Source organism: Girardinichthys multiradiatus, chromosome 14 (assembly GCF_021462225.1).
Source record: "Girardinichthys multiradiatus isolate DD_20200921_A chromosome 14, DD_fGirMul_XY1, whole genome shotgun sequence".
NCBI classification, from domain to species: Eukaryota; Metazoa; Chordata; class Actinopteri; order Cyprinodontiformes; family Goodeidae; genus Girardinichthys; species Girardinichthys multiradiatus.
In genome coordinates this window covers 14,787,802-14,804,280 of record NC_061807.1, presented here as the reverse complement: position 1 = coordinate 14,804,280, position 16,479 = coordinate 14,787,802, and the positions used below count along the sequence as shown (strand labels likewise).

At 38.1% G+C, this 16,479-nt stretch overlaps 1 protein-coding gene across 2 annotated transcripts; it reads left to right on the top strand.

Moving 5' to 3' along the window:
* Positions 1 to 3,285: 3,285 nt before the first annotated feature.
* LOC124880396 (type I phosphatidylinositol 4,5-bisphosphate 4-phosphatase-A-like) lies at positions 3,286 to 16,351 on the top strand. Of its 2 annotated transcripts, XR_007041320.1 has the most exons (8): positions 3,286 to 3,583; positions 5,661 to 5,842; positions 6,032 to 6,138; positions 6,589 to 6,700; positions 6,789 to 6,841; positions 6,965 to 7,055; positions 8,414 to 8,616; positions 16,218 to 16,351. XR_007041320.1 is itself a non-coding variant. In XM_047385480.1 (7 exons), the coding sequence occupies exons 1-7, from the start codon at positions 3,490 to 3,492 to the stop codon at positions 8,555 to 8,557; spliced, it is 783 nt and encodes a 260-aa protein (XP_047241436.1). In that variant the 5' UTR covers positions 3,286 to 3,489; the 3' UTR covers positions 8,558 to 11,798. The 2 variants fall into 2 exon arrangements, 1 of the variants encoding a protein (XP_047241436.1); XM_047385480.1 differs by lacking the exon at positions 16,218 to 16,351 and having other exon boundaries at positions 8,414 to 11,798.
* Positions 16,352 to 16,479: the final 128 nt, after the last annotated feature.

Genomic DNA, 16,479 nt, shown 5'->3' with positions numbered 1-16,479 from the left:
TACGAGGAAAGTCATCACAATAAACAGAAAAAAAGGCTTTAAAACATCAGTCTCTGTGTTATTAATCCTTATACCGTGTTTCACTCAGTAAATAGAATTACTGAACGTTACAGTAATATTGCAATTTATTGAACATTACTGTATGTATATTACTATATTACATTCTGCGCAATAAGCACTCGAAAAAATATTTAGCTTAGTGGATGTTTAGTATATATATTTTAAATGTGTGTATGAAAATAACTATAGATTAATTTTAAATGTACGATGTTTGGAACTGTTAATATGTTATATTGTTCTGGAAGCTGTGAGAATAATTACTTTTAAGGTTTTCAAAAAAAGGTTAACTACATTTTAGGGGAAACATTTCATTTAAAATGTTTGTTTTAACATTGCGATATCATAAAAAATAGTAATGTAATTATTTTTACTCATCATTTCATGAGAAACTTTGTCTTGGGCTATGCCTAATAGAAATAGTTGCCTGAAAAGGTCGAAATGATCTAAAATTGCGTAGATTATTATGGGATGGCGCAGTAAGATGTTCCCAAATAAATTCATGTAAATCAAGTGAGATGATCTGCTGTGTTCCATTTACCTCGGATATGTTCATTACCCCATTTGGTACAGTGCCATGCATGTACGCCTTCGACTAGTTTGATTAAAACTATTAAACCCCAATGATTTTGTGGCAATTTCTGGTGATTTTAACCATGTTTCACTCTCTGCTACACTTCCAACGTTTCAACAGTTTGTCAGCTGCTCTACCAGAGAAAACAAAACATTGGATTTGTTTTATGCAAATGTCAAGGACTCATACATCTCTAGAGCAAGACCTCCTCTAGGCAAAACAGATCACAATCTTGTTTTTCTCTGCTCAAAATATAAGCCCCTTGTTCAGAGGCAACCTGTAATAAAGAGGACTGTGAGAAAATGGTCACAGGAAGCTGAAGAAGCTCTGCAAGGTTGCTTTGCGGCTACAGACTGGGACGCACTGTGCCAGCCACATGGAGAGGACATCAATGCCATGACTGAGTGTGTAACCGACTATATAAACTTTTGTGTGGATAACATCATCCCCACCAGAACCGTGAGATGCTTCCACATTAACAAACCTTGGATCACCAGTGACCTCAAGGACCTGCTTAACAAGAAAAAAAGAGCCTTCAGAGAGGGAGACAGAGAATTATTGAGGATTATACAGAAGCAACTTAAAGTCAAGATAAGAAACAGCAAGGAGGTGTACAAGAAGAAGCTGGAGAGCAAGCTCCAGCAAAACAGTATCAAAGATGTGTGGACAAGGATGAAGAAAATCACAGGCTTCAGGCAGAAGGATGATCAGACCGATGGAGGTCTGGACAGAGCCAATGAACTGAACACATTCTTCAATAGGTTCAGTTCAGAAACAAGCTTCGCATCCTCCTCTCCTGCTCACAGCCAAACAGACATTCCACCTTCCTTTGACCCACAAGACCCACAGCTGTCCAGTAACACCTCACATTTTTTATCTTCCACCTCAGCCCTAGACCCTTCTGCTTCTACATGTTTGCCTTCAACCATATCAGAAGATGCTGATGCTTCCTTTGCTTCCCCCTTCCACCTGTGTGTCTCAAGAAGTCAGGTGAAGAGACAACTGGAGAGACTGAATCGGAATAAGGCTGCATGTCCAGATCATGTCAGCCCTAGAGTCCTGAAGGCCTGTGCAGAGCAGCTCTGTGGGATTCTGCAGCACCTCTTCAACCTTAGCCTGGCCCACGAGAAGGTTCCGGTGTTGTGGAAGACCTCCTGTCTTGTTCCGGTACCAAAGAAAACTCACCCATCAGTCCTCAATGACTATAGACCTCTGACATCTCACATCATGAAGGTCCTAGAGAGACTCCTGTTGGCCCACCTGAGTAAGCAAACAGTAAATCATCAGAACCCCCTTCAGTTTGCTTATCGCTGTGGAGTTGGAGTTGAAGATGCCATCATACACCTGCTTCAACAAACCCACTGTCATCTGGACAAAGCCAGCAGCACTGTGAGGATCATGTTGTTTGATTTCTCCAGTGCATTTAATACAATCCAACCTGATTTGCTTTGTCAGAAACTCCAGAAGACTCAGGTGGAGGCCTCAACAATCTCTTGGATCAAAGACTACCTGACAAACAGACCACAGTTTGTGAGACTGAAGGGTTGTGAGTCTAACCAGGTAGTCAGCAGCACAGGAGCACCACAGGGGACTGTACTCTCACCATTCCTTTTCACTCTGTACACCTCAAACTTCCAGTACAAGACAAACTCCTGTCATCTGCAGAAATACTCGGATGATTCTGCAGTCGTGGGGTGGATCAGAGATGGACAAGAAGCTGAGTACAGGAAGGTGGTGGACCGCTTTGTGGCATGGTGTGGAAACAATCATCTCATTTTGAACGTGACTAAAACAAAGGAGATTATTGTAGATTTTAAGAGAAACAGGAATAAGTCAAAAACTATTTCTATCATGGGAGAAGAAGTGGAGATGGTGGAGGAGTATAAATACCTCGATGTTCACCTGGACAACAGACTAGAGTGGAGATGCAACTGTGAAGCCATCTACAAGAAGGGACAGAGCAGACTGTACTTATTGAGGAAGCTTAGGTCCTTCAGTGTTTGCAGCAAGATGCTGCATATCTTCTATAAGTCTGATGTGGAAAGTGTGATCTCTTCTACCATCATCTGCTGGGAAAGCAGCATCAGAGCCAGGGACTTAAAAAAGCTCAACAAGCTGATAAAGAAGGCTGGCTCTGTTCTGGGGACTCCTCTGGAACCTCTGGAGATCATTGTGGAAAGACGGATTCTTCATAAAATGAAGAACATTATGGAGAACCCGGAGCATCCTCTTCATGAGACTGTCCTACAACAACAGAGTGTCTTCAGTCAGAGGCTTCTTCAGATCTGCTGTAAGACGGAGTGCTACAGGAGATCCTTCCTGCCCACAGCCATCAGCATCTACAACGGCTCTTTGAAGAAACCTTCATGATGAGCTATAACAACATTTAATTTCCCTTTGGGATTAATAAAGTATTTTTGAATTGAATTTAATTAAACCCACACCAACACAAGTTAAATCAAATATTTTATAAATTAGTTCTATTGTTAACTTAGTTAAAATAGTAAGAGAAACGTTCGTCTTTGTGAAGGTTAGTGCTGAATTGAAAAATACGACTTGCAAATATAAACGGAACGCCGCAAAACCTCGGACGTCTTTAGACCCGCCCATTTACAACAGCGAGTGTTTTCATTGGACAAACTCTGTGTCCTTCACACCGTGACTCAAACCGCTGTCATGTGACGGATGTTTTTTGTAGACTCGTTTCCGCAATCAAGAGAGTGATTTTCGCCGTGTCATGTGAACACAAACCTTTGGGTTGGTTCATTTCCAACCCCTTGGGAACGTTTATCGATAACCAGAGGACTCCCCGCCGCTTCACAGCTGGGAACAGGTGACAACGACCCCGGCGGTCAGCCATGGCGGACGAGGAGCGGTCACCGCTTCTGTCCGAGCAGCAATACGGGACCAACGGCTTCTTCCCGCAGGGAGGCTCGGGTGGATATCCACAGAGTATGTCCGCATTTTGTTTTGTTAGCTAACAAAACCAGATCGATAGATGCTCATTAACTTACATCAGAACCTATGAGACATTTACATATGGAAATGTTATAACGTAAGCAAGCTTAGCCGTTTTAGCTTTGAGTTTGGATTACCGTGGAAGTAGATCAGGCAAATTAAGACACACCTTGCAAAGGTATCACACGAGTACATATTTTATATTATCGAATATATTATGGATTCAAGTGTCAAAAGTCTCCGGGCAGCTCAAGGCAGATTGGAGTTCAGAACAAAAGTATTTCATTTGAGGCTTTTAAAATATGAGACGGCGACTGGTTTCCATTGGCTCTCACGGTATCTTGTAAAATGAATTAAACTAATTTGATAATGACAGCAAACTCCATTTGAACTTTACCTTTAAAGAATTTTAGAGTGGGCATGCACTGATTACAGGAAAACTTCCGGATTTAAAACCGCAAAATAAATTCCAGCGTACTGTTTTTGTGTTTAAAAGGTGCCTTGAATCAGATACCAGGAAAATGGCCTGAGTGGCCAGATTTTTCTCCAGCTGTAAGGAGTAACAAAGTTCTCCCCCTCCTCCACCTATTGCTGTGCAAAGTCAGCCATCTGGCTGGTTTACAAGAAAGACAAATTCGTCTGAAATCCAGTCAGGAAAAACAGGAACAGTCATTGAGTGGGAACTACAGATGGAATCTGCAAGCAGCATGTTTGTTAAGCAACAGACTCCATGCTCTACCTGAGGAGAAAACCGGACTAAATATCCAGCTAATATAATTATGTTAAATCCCAGTATTATCATATAAAGAGCAGAATGGTAAAATGTATATTCAGGCTAAGTTATTCTGTACTTTTACTTGAAAACTACAATAAAAAGCAGCTGGTGTTTGTTCTATAATCTGCTTAAGTCTACATAACGAAATCAAAATAACATTAAATATATATGCTACTGATTAAAATACAAGAAAAAGATAAAAAGTCTAACTGGAATAATCATTGCTTTATAATTATTTAGCAGCAGTAGAGATATTTACATGTTTTACACATAGTTAATTTTTTATATGCTGCGAAACTGTTGTTTTTTCCTTATTATATTATTTAGTTTCTTCCGTCTGTAAACCTTCTTTAGTTTAGTTTACACTTCCCCTATCACTCAGTTACGTTTTGGCAGCATTGCCGGGTGTCCTGGTAACTGGTACAGCCGTTCATGTTGTAAAATATTTGACTGAATGTAAGATAATGAAAGAGGAAGGAGAGCTTGTCATGGTGTACTGACCTAAATTGTGACTGGTTTTATTGCAGCCATTAATACTGTGTGTTTGTGAGCTCACTCCTTATGTGAAACTGACCTTTTTTTGCTGACGATACAAGTTTTCTGAATTCAAAAAAAGAAATGTTAGTTCTGAAAATACCACTACAATTTTTTTTTAACATGTAAATATGTGAACGTTTTGGAAACGTTTTGGAAAATTAGTCAGTGGAATGAAATAATATATATATTTCCTCAGATTGCTTATAATGTGCTCTAAATAAGATCACTGTGGTTCTGTTCTGTTTTGAATGTAACTTATTTCACATGCAGAAGACCAGTGAGTATTATGTAAATAATTTGATTTGCAAAGAGCTGGATGCAGGTATTGGACTTTTACCACACAGTCCATGATGACAGGACATCTGTGTGACCCACATGATGGGTGACCATGCAAGACGACCAGCAAGCCTCCTAAAAAGCCTCAGTGTAACCTCTGTTAAACTCTATCAACTGCTTTTATTCATGCATCTATAGGGCCTCTACTCTCTGTGCTTACCTTCACACACTGTTTTTATTGACTGTTGGGTGCTCCTGCAGCTGTCCCGTAACATGATTGGTCCACTTTTGATGTCACTGCTTGTGTCCTCTGATGTCCATTCCAGACTATCCAGTTCCTTGCAAAACAAGTAATTTATATTCCCCAACGAGGTCTGCATGTGCAGTTTATATCAGGGAGTGTACAAAAAAAAATATATATATTCTCTGGATTCATATGAAGAAAACCACATTGATTCCTCTTCATCGTCCTTTTGTCTTTAGGTATAGTGCCGTTCCCCAGCTTTGTGGCGCCCAGTGAGGCTCCCCCTCCGTACTCACCTCAGGGCAGCCCAGACAGTAGCGGCGCCCTGATCATCAGCTGCCGAGTCTGTCAGAGAGGCATCCCTGTGGAGGGCAAAACGCATCAGCATGTTGTGAAGTGCAGCATCTGCAACGAAGCTACGGTGACTCATAAAAAAGCTAATTTAACCCTATAAAGGATGTTTGATCAGAAAATTTAGTCTATTATGACCCACAGTTCCTTAGTACCTACCAGACATAGAGGAGAGTTCATGTGACCTGCAGGGTTTCTGCTGATATGGTGCAGATTACAGCCCAGTCTTAAATTTCTTATTGTAAATTTCTGTTTGTAGCCAATAAAGAACGCCCCTGTAGGAAAGAAGTATGTCCGCTGTCCGTGTAACTGTCTACTGATCTGCAAAGTCACATCTCAGAGGATTGCCTGTCCGAGGCCATACTGGTAAGACTGGGAAAAAATATACAGTCGTACTTAATGAATTAGAGTATACTTTCCGATGAGGCGCGTTTGTCAGATTAAAAGTACCTTTTGAAAATAAGCCCACATTTCTTTATTAAAATTGTTTTTATTGCTTTGATGTAAAATTCGAATCTTAAATGTCATGGTTTCATGAGCTGTAAGCAGAAAAGCATTATAATTAACAGAAGTAAAGGCTTGAAAACATCGGTCTGTAATTAATCTATTTAATGTGTTTCACATAGTAAACTGAGTTATTGAAATAAATTAACTTTGTAATAATATTCTGATTTATTGAATATATATCTGCAGAAACGAGCAGTTGCTCAACTAAATGCAGTGATTATTTTGTTTAGAAATGTTAGTGATTGATGTCACAAGCTATTTTAAGTCAGCAGTTTTCCGTTTATTTTGATGTTTAATGCTTTGGTGCAGTAAGCGCATTATCAACCTGGGAACAGTCCACATTGACAGTGACAGTCCAGAACCACGACACCAACTCGTCGGGCTCAGGGTCATCTGTGGGCACTGTTCCAACACATTCCTGGTAATGCACCGATTGCAAATACTACAACTCACAGCACATATTTTCTCACTTGTATTGGTTTTTACTTTTTTTAATTCAACTTTTCCAGTGGACAGAGATTTCAGATCGGACTTTGGCCAGATGTCCACACTGCCGAAAAGTGTAAGCATTTCTGCAGTTCTATGGATCTGTGAGAGATGGACTGATCCATACATCTGTTACTTTGATTTGTGACATGATCAGTTTTGTTTTAAAACAAAAGGCTTTTCCTTCTTTATTTATCAGTTCTTCAGTTGGTCGGCGGTACCCGAGGAGGAGGAGCTGGCTGTGTTTCCTGCTCTTTGTTGTGCTGGTATCATCCACCGCTGGACTTTTGGTCAGTTTTTATATGTGTTAAACTGTTCTGGTAATGATAGATTTGTTTGAATGAGACCCTGACCTTCTGATAGTTTGGTTTTTAAAAAAAATTGTTTTCATTATACGTTTCTTTATTTGAGGTATTCAAGCCAACCCAAAGCAGAAACAACCTGCAGTTGCTTTAGTGTTGAAATAAATTAGGTAGGTAGTTAGATAAGAACTTTGCAAATTCTCCGGAAAGCCTGGAAAAAAACTATAAATCAATATCATATTTAAAGAATTACAAGAAAACCAACAAAAATAAAGCTAGAAAACATCAGTCTGTGTAGAATTAATCTCTTTATTGTGTTTCACGTAAATTAACTATAACTTAATAAATATGATTGTATTTATAAGGTTGGCTAATTATGCATAAGCATGCTTTCCAGCATGATTTCTATTTTAAAAAAGATCCACATTAAACAGAACAGGTAATTTGGTTAAACCAGACTCTTAAACAAACCTATAACAGATAACTTCTATAAATTGCTGCAGCTGAAAGGTCTATCTTGCAAGCTAACATGAACAAATCATCCAATATGGTAACAGCAGATTGTATAATTTAAGTAGAGTGAAATATTAAAGTTAGCTAAAATGCTACCATTAGCATGTTGGCTAAATTTAACTTTCTACTATAATAGTTTGAATATATAATCTCATTAGTTTGGAAATGTAATGAGATTGATTAGCTAAAAGGCTAATTTATGCATATTTGCTTATATTAGAAAGTTAGCTTACATTAACTAACTCTATTCATTATGCTAATAGCAGCTAATATAACATCATTGATCTAAAATGTAACATCAACAAAAATGCTACCATTAGCATGTTGGCTAAATTTGACTACTATAATAATTTTGAATGTGTAATCTCATTTGATTAAAATGCTAATGAGATTAGTTAGCTAAATTGCTAGTTTATGCACATTTACTTATACTAGAAAGTTAGCTTATGTTAAGTAACTATTCATTATGCTAATAGCAGCTTGTATGACATCATTGGTCTACAATGCTAACATTCACATGGTGAATTGAGTGAGTACTCTGTTAGAAACAGGTTACATGCTTTCATGAGCTTAAAGGCTAACAATAACTAAAATGCTAATAGCATGTCAGCTATCAATTGTGAACTTTATGTACTTTAAGTTCCATTTTATGCTTAAAATTAGCGAAGGATCTCTTTATCGGAACAGATTCGGTATGTCTGGTTGGTTACAGGTTGTATTTATGTCCTCTAAAATGTGCCTCGAAGTCATGATGTTTTCAGAAAACTTGTCTTATTATGTTTCTGACATAAAACTGAAATAAATGAAACAAATATGTGTGCCTGTGTGTTCAGGTTGGTACATGGAAGCCGGCCCAGCACTCAAAAGGCATCTATGTGTCGTGGGTGCTGCTGATCCTGTTCGCTCTGTTCGCCTTGGCTAGAACCATGTACTGGAGTTGTCTGAAGATCAGCAACCCTGTGTCCAACATCACATAGAGAGACAGACAGGAACTGAAAGAAGAAGTGAAAGTCAGAGATCAAGTTGATGAAAACTGGTAAATGATCTGAGAGTTAGTTTGTTAACCTTAAAAATAATACAGGAAGGGAAAATTAATTGAGTAAAATTTAAAATAATTAAAATATGCTATATTGGATTTACACAAAGGAAAGAGCTGCTAGTTGCCCAAAAACAGCACTAAGATCTTGTTGATTATTTTCTATTTTCTGCCATCATCAAGTTCAAAAAGTAGAAGAAAAGGAATCTGATTTAAAAAGCAGGATCAGCATCTCAGCAAGGTACCTTCAGGTGTTGCAGAGTTTTTTATGGTCGCTGATTAAGCCTCTGCTACCAATACATCTATATCTTTGTTTACCAACCTATCAGGTCTCAAATTCAGTGTTTGCACCAAAGTGGTTCCAGTGCTAGACTAAGGTTGGAGCTGCAGCCGGTTCCTCAAAGACACAGCAATGTACCGGTTTGGTTTTCTACAGCCAGAAGGCCAGATCAGACCAATGTACTTACGTCTCATCCGGTATATGTTTGATTCTCCCTCTGCTGCATTTTGTGTTCCTGTGGAGGATCACTTTGCAGGGAGATGGTTTATTTACACCAGTCACAGTATTTATCTCCGTATCCCCGCAAACAGACATCTTAATATCACAAAAGTCATCTTTAAAGTCTGTTTTAAACAATAGTTGTATTTGTAAATGTTCCTGGTAGCTCCAACCAGCCTCTTCAACCTCTGGTTAGTATGCAAACTATTGTTAGACTAACTATTTCAAGGGATATTCATTTACATCAACCATGTGGCGGTAAATATTGTGAGACTCTGAGCTCACTTTATGTCGCTGCTGTTGCAACTTTTTATTAATGCTAAGGCCACTATTAAGGGTTTCGGTTGTTTTTGACTTAAATTTAAAAGATGAGAAGTGGAACCAGCTCAGGAGTTTCAAATGTGGTGCTCAGAACCTTTTTGTTGTTCTTTGGTCACAATGAGCCCATCTCCTGCTCCTAAACTAAGCAGTTCTTCTCCCTGGCCCAGCTCAGAGTTGGTTTTGAGACTGAACTGGTTTTACAGGGCCAGAGTCTGTGCTTTTTGGCAATGGAAAAAGAGAGAGCACCAATTTAGCACTTGGAAGTGTTTTGATTTGTGTTCAAGAAAGAAAACGGCCTGAAATCTAAAATAATGTAAAAAATTGCTTTTCTGAATTCAAATTTGTTTTAGGACTAAGTGCTATTAAAATTGCAGTATATGATGTTTGTAGTTTCCTTTTAAGGACGTTCCGTATCTTCTAAAGTGTTTTTAAATCGATTAAAAAAAACACTGGAAAACTTTGCACTTTTTTATGTAGTGAGATCCAATAAGTTTTGAGGCATTCACAGTAACATTAATCTTTAAAGTCTATTTAAATCCTTCTCTTAGCAGATCAATCCATACAAACACTTGACGGTAAAAGATCAGCTCTACTTGAGCTTCAGGGAGAAATTTCCTCTGAAGTTGATCAACTTCACGCTGTTGTCCCCCAGTTTTACATCTTCCACAGAATCCTTTGGTTTTCTTGTTTTTTTTTCAGTGTACTATAAAGAAATTCTCAGGTCAGGATTATATTTTTTGTTAATGAACATGAAGCTTCCGATCCATAAGTCATTTGGGATCTAATCCCAACTCCAGTCATTTTATGAGTGAACAGGAACTGCTGGTAAACTCGGGTAGACGGTGGTAGCACCTCAAATCAGTAGTTCATGGTAATTAAGTCAGATCACCTGAAGATACTGTAGATATGTTGAGCCTGCTTGGTGGTACAAAGTACTACATGTATTAGCATTCCTCTCTGAAAGATTATTGGACTGTTTCTAAGAGCTGCTGGTGAGATCTGTGTGTTGTCAGCTTTTCTGTTCCTCTAGTTTATTCGAAATTAAAAGGAAAAATGAAATGAAAACAGGAACTCAGTTAAATTTTGCTAAACTGTGATGTTTTCTGTAGACAGACTGGGACTGATGTCATGCAAATGTTTTTTGTATTTTAAACCTGTCAAAATTTATCACAACATTTGAATTTTACCAACAAAAACATTTGTTTTCCACATCAGATAATTCTTCCCTTTTTAAAAATAATTATTTTTATGCTATATGTGCATACTTCTTTGCAGGAAGTTGGATCAGAGTATAAATGCCATTACAAGAGTTAACAAACAGAAGTTGCTTAGCATAGAAACAGCTCTAAAACTGAAGTTTGAATTGGTCCAACTAACAGGATGATTTATGTTCTAGTAATTGTTATCTGCTTTGGACAGAGTTGAGCTCTGTGTGTTTCAGATCTAGCACTAGGTTTAAAACTAAAAAACCTGAAATTGTCTCAAAAGTTATTTATCCAGAAGCTGAGCTGACCTCTTCTAAGAAATGTCAAACAACTGTTAATCAAACTTGAACTAAGAAATGGTTTAGAACGTAGACCCACCAGCGCCACCTGGTGGTGTAGTTCCTTCAAAAACAAGAAGGTGTATGAAGTAAAATTCAGACAAGAAGGATCTCTTTTACCTCATGAAGCCTAAATGAACAGAACATCTAAAATATTAAGCATTCAAGGAAAGACGTGTGTTTCACTTTAGAGGCATTGTTTATTTAATGTAACCATTGTAATGTAACCAAATTGGTTTATTATATGATTGAAAGGAATAAAATCACTTCTTGAACATGTTTTGTTACCAACGAAAGGTTTATTTTATGTGTAAATAATACGAAGCACATTGATAGTTTATGGATAAATGGTGTTGGTCTGTAACTAAGTTAATAATATCTTTTTGTTTTATTAGCTTGTCAGAATCATCTCATATAGAGATTTTTGAACATATCTGATTTACTTGTGTGTTTTTTTTCCACCATTTTTCTTTTATTTGTTTATCCCTGAAAACCAAAATGAAAAACCCGTCAAGTTTTATTTTAAACAACTTTGGAGTCAAAAACGTCTTGGGGGGGGGAGGGGGACTCTGGGAACTTTCTGATCTGAATCTAATTAAATCATCAGTGGAAATGAATATCACTTTCTCTGTGAAAGTGAAAGTATTTCGGGAGTTTCTGCTGCCTACTTGTGTTTGATTCATAAATTTACCTGCTGACTGTGACATGTTGCACTACATTGTAATGATGTACTACTGCTGTTTGGTTCTTTCACTGTATTGTCGGTGAATGAATGCTTTATTTTGTATTTTGTGAAACAAAGTAATACCTTTGACCAAGTCCTCAGTTTAATGTGACTTTCTTTTTTTGTTCTTAATTTTTTTCTCATTGCATGTTTCTCTTGGAAAACCAGGGTTTCTTCAAGGTCCTAAAAAGTCTGAAATAATCTTAATTCTAGGCCTCAAAAAGTCATTAAAAAAAATTATTGTCCATACAAGGTCTTAAATTACATTTATGTACAAATATTTGCTGTGACAAAACTACAAACCCCATGATTACATGAATTAACCTCCAGACACTCAGCGCTGTCCTTAATAAACTGAAAAGGAATGAACACTCCTGAAATGAGCTTAAAGTTGTATGTTTAGGCAATTAAACGTAAACATCCTTGTTATGTTATCCAAACCAGCTCATTCATCACAGAAAAGGGTATATATGATCAACCTTAAGTTGGAAAAATAAGGATTTTAACAGCTGGAATAACTCGGACATTGATGACCACTTAAGTTGTATGTCGGTAAATTAAAAATCCTTAAGACAACAGATTTCCTAAAGGCAGCAACAGCTCTGTAAACAGTGGGAACAAAACGTTTTTGATACTGTGCCGGTTTTGCAGGTTTTCCCACTTGTAAAACGTTTTGTAGTCTTAAATATTTAATCATAGGTACTCTTTAACTGTGAGATGGAATCTAAAACAAAAATCTAGAAAATCACATTGTGTGATTTTTAAATAATTTCCATTTTATTGTATGACAAATATTTGATAGATCAGAAAAACAAAACTTAATATTTGTTACAGAAACCTTTGTTTGCAATTACAGATATCAGACATTTCTTGTAGTTCACGAGGTCTGCACACACTGCACCAGGGATTCTTGTCCACTCCTCCATACAGATCTTCTCCAGATCCTTCAGGTTTCGGGGCTGTCACTGGGCAATACGGACGTTCAACTCCCTCCAAAGATTTTTGACTGGGTTCGGGTCTGGATACTGGTTAGGCCACTCCACATAATATTGGAGAAATATTACTGATTAACTAAAAACACAAAGTTTTCCTGAGCTTCTAAACAGTATCTCACTCTGGGTCAGTAGGCTACACAATCATGCTGACTTGACAGATGTCAAGAAGACCATCACTGACACCCTCCGCAAGGAGCATAAGCCACAAAAAGTCTTTGCTGAAGAAGCTGGTTGCTCAGAGTGCTGGATCCAATCGCATTCATAGAAAGGAAGGAAGAAGTCTGGTAGAAAAAGGTGTACCAGCAACTGGGTCAAGCAAAATCAAATTAATAATTTAGGGGAGCTTTACAAAGTGTGGACTGAGGCTGGAATCAGCACATCAAGAGCCACAATGCACAGATAAATCCTACCTACACATGGGCTACAGATGTCACCTTCATGTAAAGCCACTCCTGAACCAGAGAAACATCATGACTGAGGAGAAAAAGAACTGAACTGTTGCTCAGTGGACCAAAGTTATCTTCTCAGATGAAAGTCGGGTTTGCATTTCATTTGGAAATCAAGGTCCCAGAGTCTGGAGAGTGGAGAAGCACAGAATCAATATTGCTTGAAGTCCAGTATGAAGTTTCCACAGTCCGTGATGGTTTGGGGTGCAATGTCATCTGCTGGTGTTGGTCCACTGTATGTTCTGAAGTCCACAGCCATCAACCAGGAAATTTTAGAGCACTTCATGCTTCTTTCTGCTGATAAGCTTTATGAAGGTGCTGATTTTATTTTCCAGCAGGACTAGGTACCGGCCTACACCGCCAAAGGTACCAGAAGCTGGTTCATTGACCATGATGTTACTGTGCTTGAATGCCCAGCAAACTGGCCTGACCTGAACCCCACAGAGAATCTATGGAGTACTGTCAAGATGAAGATGAGAGGCACCAGACCCAACAATGCAGATGACTTGAAGGCAGCTATCAAAGCAACCCAGGCTTCCATCACGCCTCAGCAGAACCTCAGACTGATCGCTTTCATGCCGCATTGATGCAGTAATTCATGCAAAAGGAGCCCCAACCAAGTATTCAGTGCATAGAAAGTCTGACATTTCTGTTTAAAATATCTTTTTTTATTGATATAATGTAATCTAAGTTTCCGAGGCATTACATTTGTTTTTTTTTTTTTGGTTATTTGCTATAATTATAAAAATAACAAGAAATAAAGGCTTGACATATTTCACTCTGTGCAATGAATTTATATAATAAATGAGTTTAACTTAACAAAAATATTTAACTTTTCTATGATATTCAAATTGTTATAGATGTACTTGTAAAATGCTCTGATGGGGTACAGCAATAGAGGTACAAACCAGAGAATCTGTTAAAGAGCTCAATACACCAAGAAGTATGTATATACGTTGATGAGTGGTTACTGAGATGAAACGCATCCTTTAACTGTCTGTACCCACCTGCCCTTGCAGGGTCACGGGGGCGAACTGTTGCCTATCTCCAGCGGTCATTGAGCAAGAGGCGGGGTACCACAAGGCAATACAGAGACCCACAGGATAGACAACCATGCACACACACACTCATGCCCTAAGGGCAATTTAGACAGAGCAACTAACCTAGCAGTCGGGTTTTTGGACTGTGGGAGGAAGCCGGAGCACCCAGAGAGAACTCATGTATGCACAGGGAGAACTGGGAATCTCCATGCAGAAAGACCCCCAGAACCTTCTTGCTGCAAGGCATTAGTGCTACCAGCTGTCCTACAATGCAGACTGAAATTCAAACCAGGTGAGAATAATTGACTTCATGGCATTAGGTGTGTGAGGAATAGGTATCTGTCTTCATATCTACTGAATAATACACAAGTTATTCATTTTTTCAAGTATTTTATTTACATTTTTTACTATTACTGCCTTTTATTTAGCTACTAGGCTGCTGGTGGTGCAGTTGGTAGCACTACTGCCTTGCAGCAAGAAGGTCCTGGGTTCGGCACCTGGCCGGGGGTCTTTCTGCATGGAGTTTGCATGTTCTCCCCGTCCATGCATGGGTTCTCACCAGGTACTCCGGCTTCCTTTGACTGTCCAAAAACATGACTGTGAGGTTAATTGGTCTCTTTACATTGCCCTTAAGTGTGAATAGTGTGTTGGTTGTTTGTCATGTATGTTTCTGTATTGCCCTGCGATGGACAGGTGAGCTGTCCAGGGTCCAACAGCTTCCCTGTGACCCACTATGGAAGAAGCGGTAGAAAATGACTGATTGACATTTTAAACTAATTTAATAATGTAGTATAGTGTAGGAGATATCTCATTTTCGCCTGATGTGTTTATTAAATGTGTTTATTCAAAGTAAACTTCTGAACATTTGCTGCTGCAAGTAAACAAAAGCTCAAAAACTAAAAAAGTACTGTTGAAGAGGGATTGATTTTAATTAAGCATTTATTCCAAATTTAATCCAATAATATGCAACAACTGATCTTTAATTATTATTATCGTGCTAGTATAAATGAAACAGTTGCTTTAAGCTAAAACCCTGCTTTGCACCATACCAGTAACATCAGAGTTGAACTTCTTATAGCCACAAGAGGTCAGCAGTGCGGAGGATAATTGATCTAATATAAGGAAGTTATCAACACACAGTGGTTCTTACATGTTCTTCTGTCCTTAATAAAAATGATTGACCCAGCTCCATGCCATCACACCAGCTTTTATGTTTTCTGCATAAATGCTGAAGTTTGTTTCTTCTGATGAGGAGGTTTCATGCATTTTTATGTCCACATCTTCATCGTTTCCTTGGCTGGTTTGATGTGATGTGAATGACCCCCAATGTCTTTGGGTCACTCAAATGGCATATTAATTATTAATCTAAACCAGCATTTGATTATATTTAGGTTTAAAATTAAATGTTTTTATGTGTTTTGCATAGCCACATTTAATGGGATAAAGCTGAAATTGGCTTGTACAAAAACAAAAAATAACTCATTTTATGTTTAATTTCTAAAGTTTGTTTTCAAAGAATTTAGTAAGACATTGTTTAAAATAAGAAAACTGAGAAGGTACAGAGTTGGATTGTTTGGTTTGTCCAACTGAAAATATCCTAGAATTCATATATGTCTATCAATGTTTTCATATTTTTATAATAATTATGAACAGTTTTGAGAGATTTTTATAATGATAAGGCTCCATCTACTGCCTGCTGTTTTTTTTTTATTGTAGTTACCCACTAAGGTTGTTTTCTCCTTATTTTCTGATAGAACAGCTCGATGTTGTTTATCCAACTAGTCCTGAAAGATACAATTTCCATATTAAAGCAGTAATATTGCCATACCTGCCAATATCAAAATACCACTTGAACACACATGAAACGGTATGTTTATTGAGAGGCAGTTGAAGCACTTATAACGAACTGTCCAGACGGATATTAACACCAACTGCTTTAATTAATTATTGAAATGTTTTGCAGTCTTGTTAAATGATACTTTTAATATGTGTATAACTGGTCTGCTTTACATCCCATTTCTTTTTGCTTAAAGACTATTTCCTGTCTACTCCCCCCACCACCACCCCCATCCAGCTGCTGCCTCAGAGGGATGACTGTAATGTAGAGAAGCACAGTTTTCCCAGTTGCGTCTTGTGGCTCGGACCGTTCTAAGGGACACCACTAAGGGTTTGAGCTCCTCAAAAGCGAAACAGCTGAAATTAATGAAGAGCCCAACTGGAACTTGGACTTACAAAACTGCTGGAGAAAGCTTATTAGTTTTGGTCTAAATCTGGAATTTAATGACTGAACTTTTT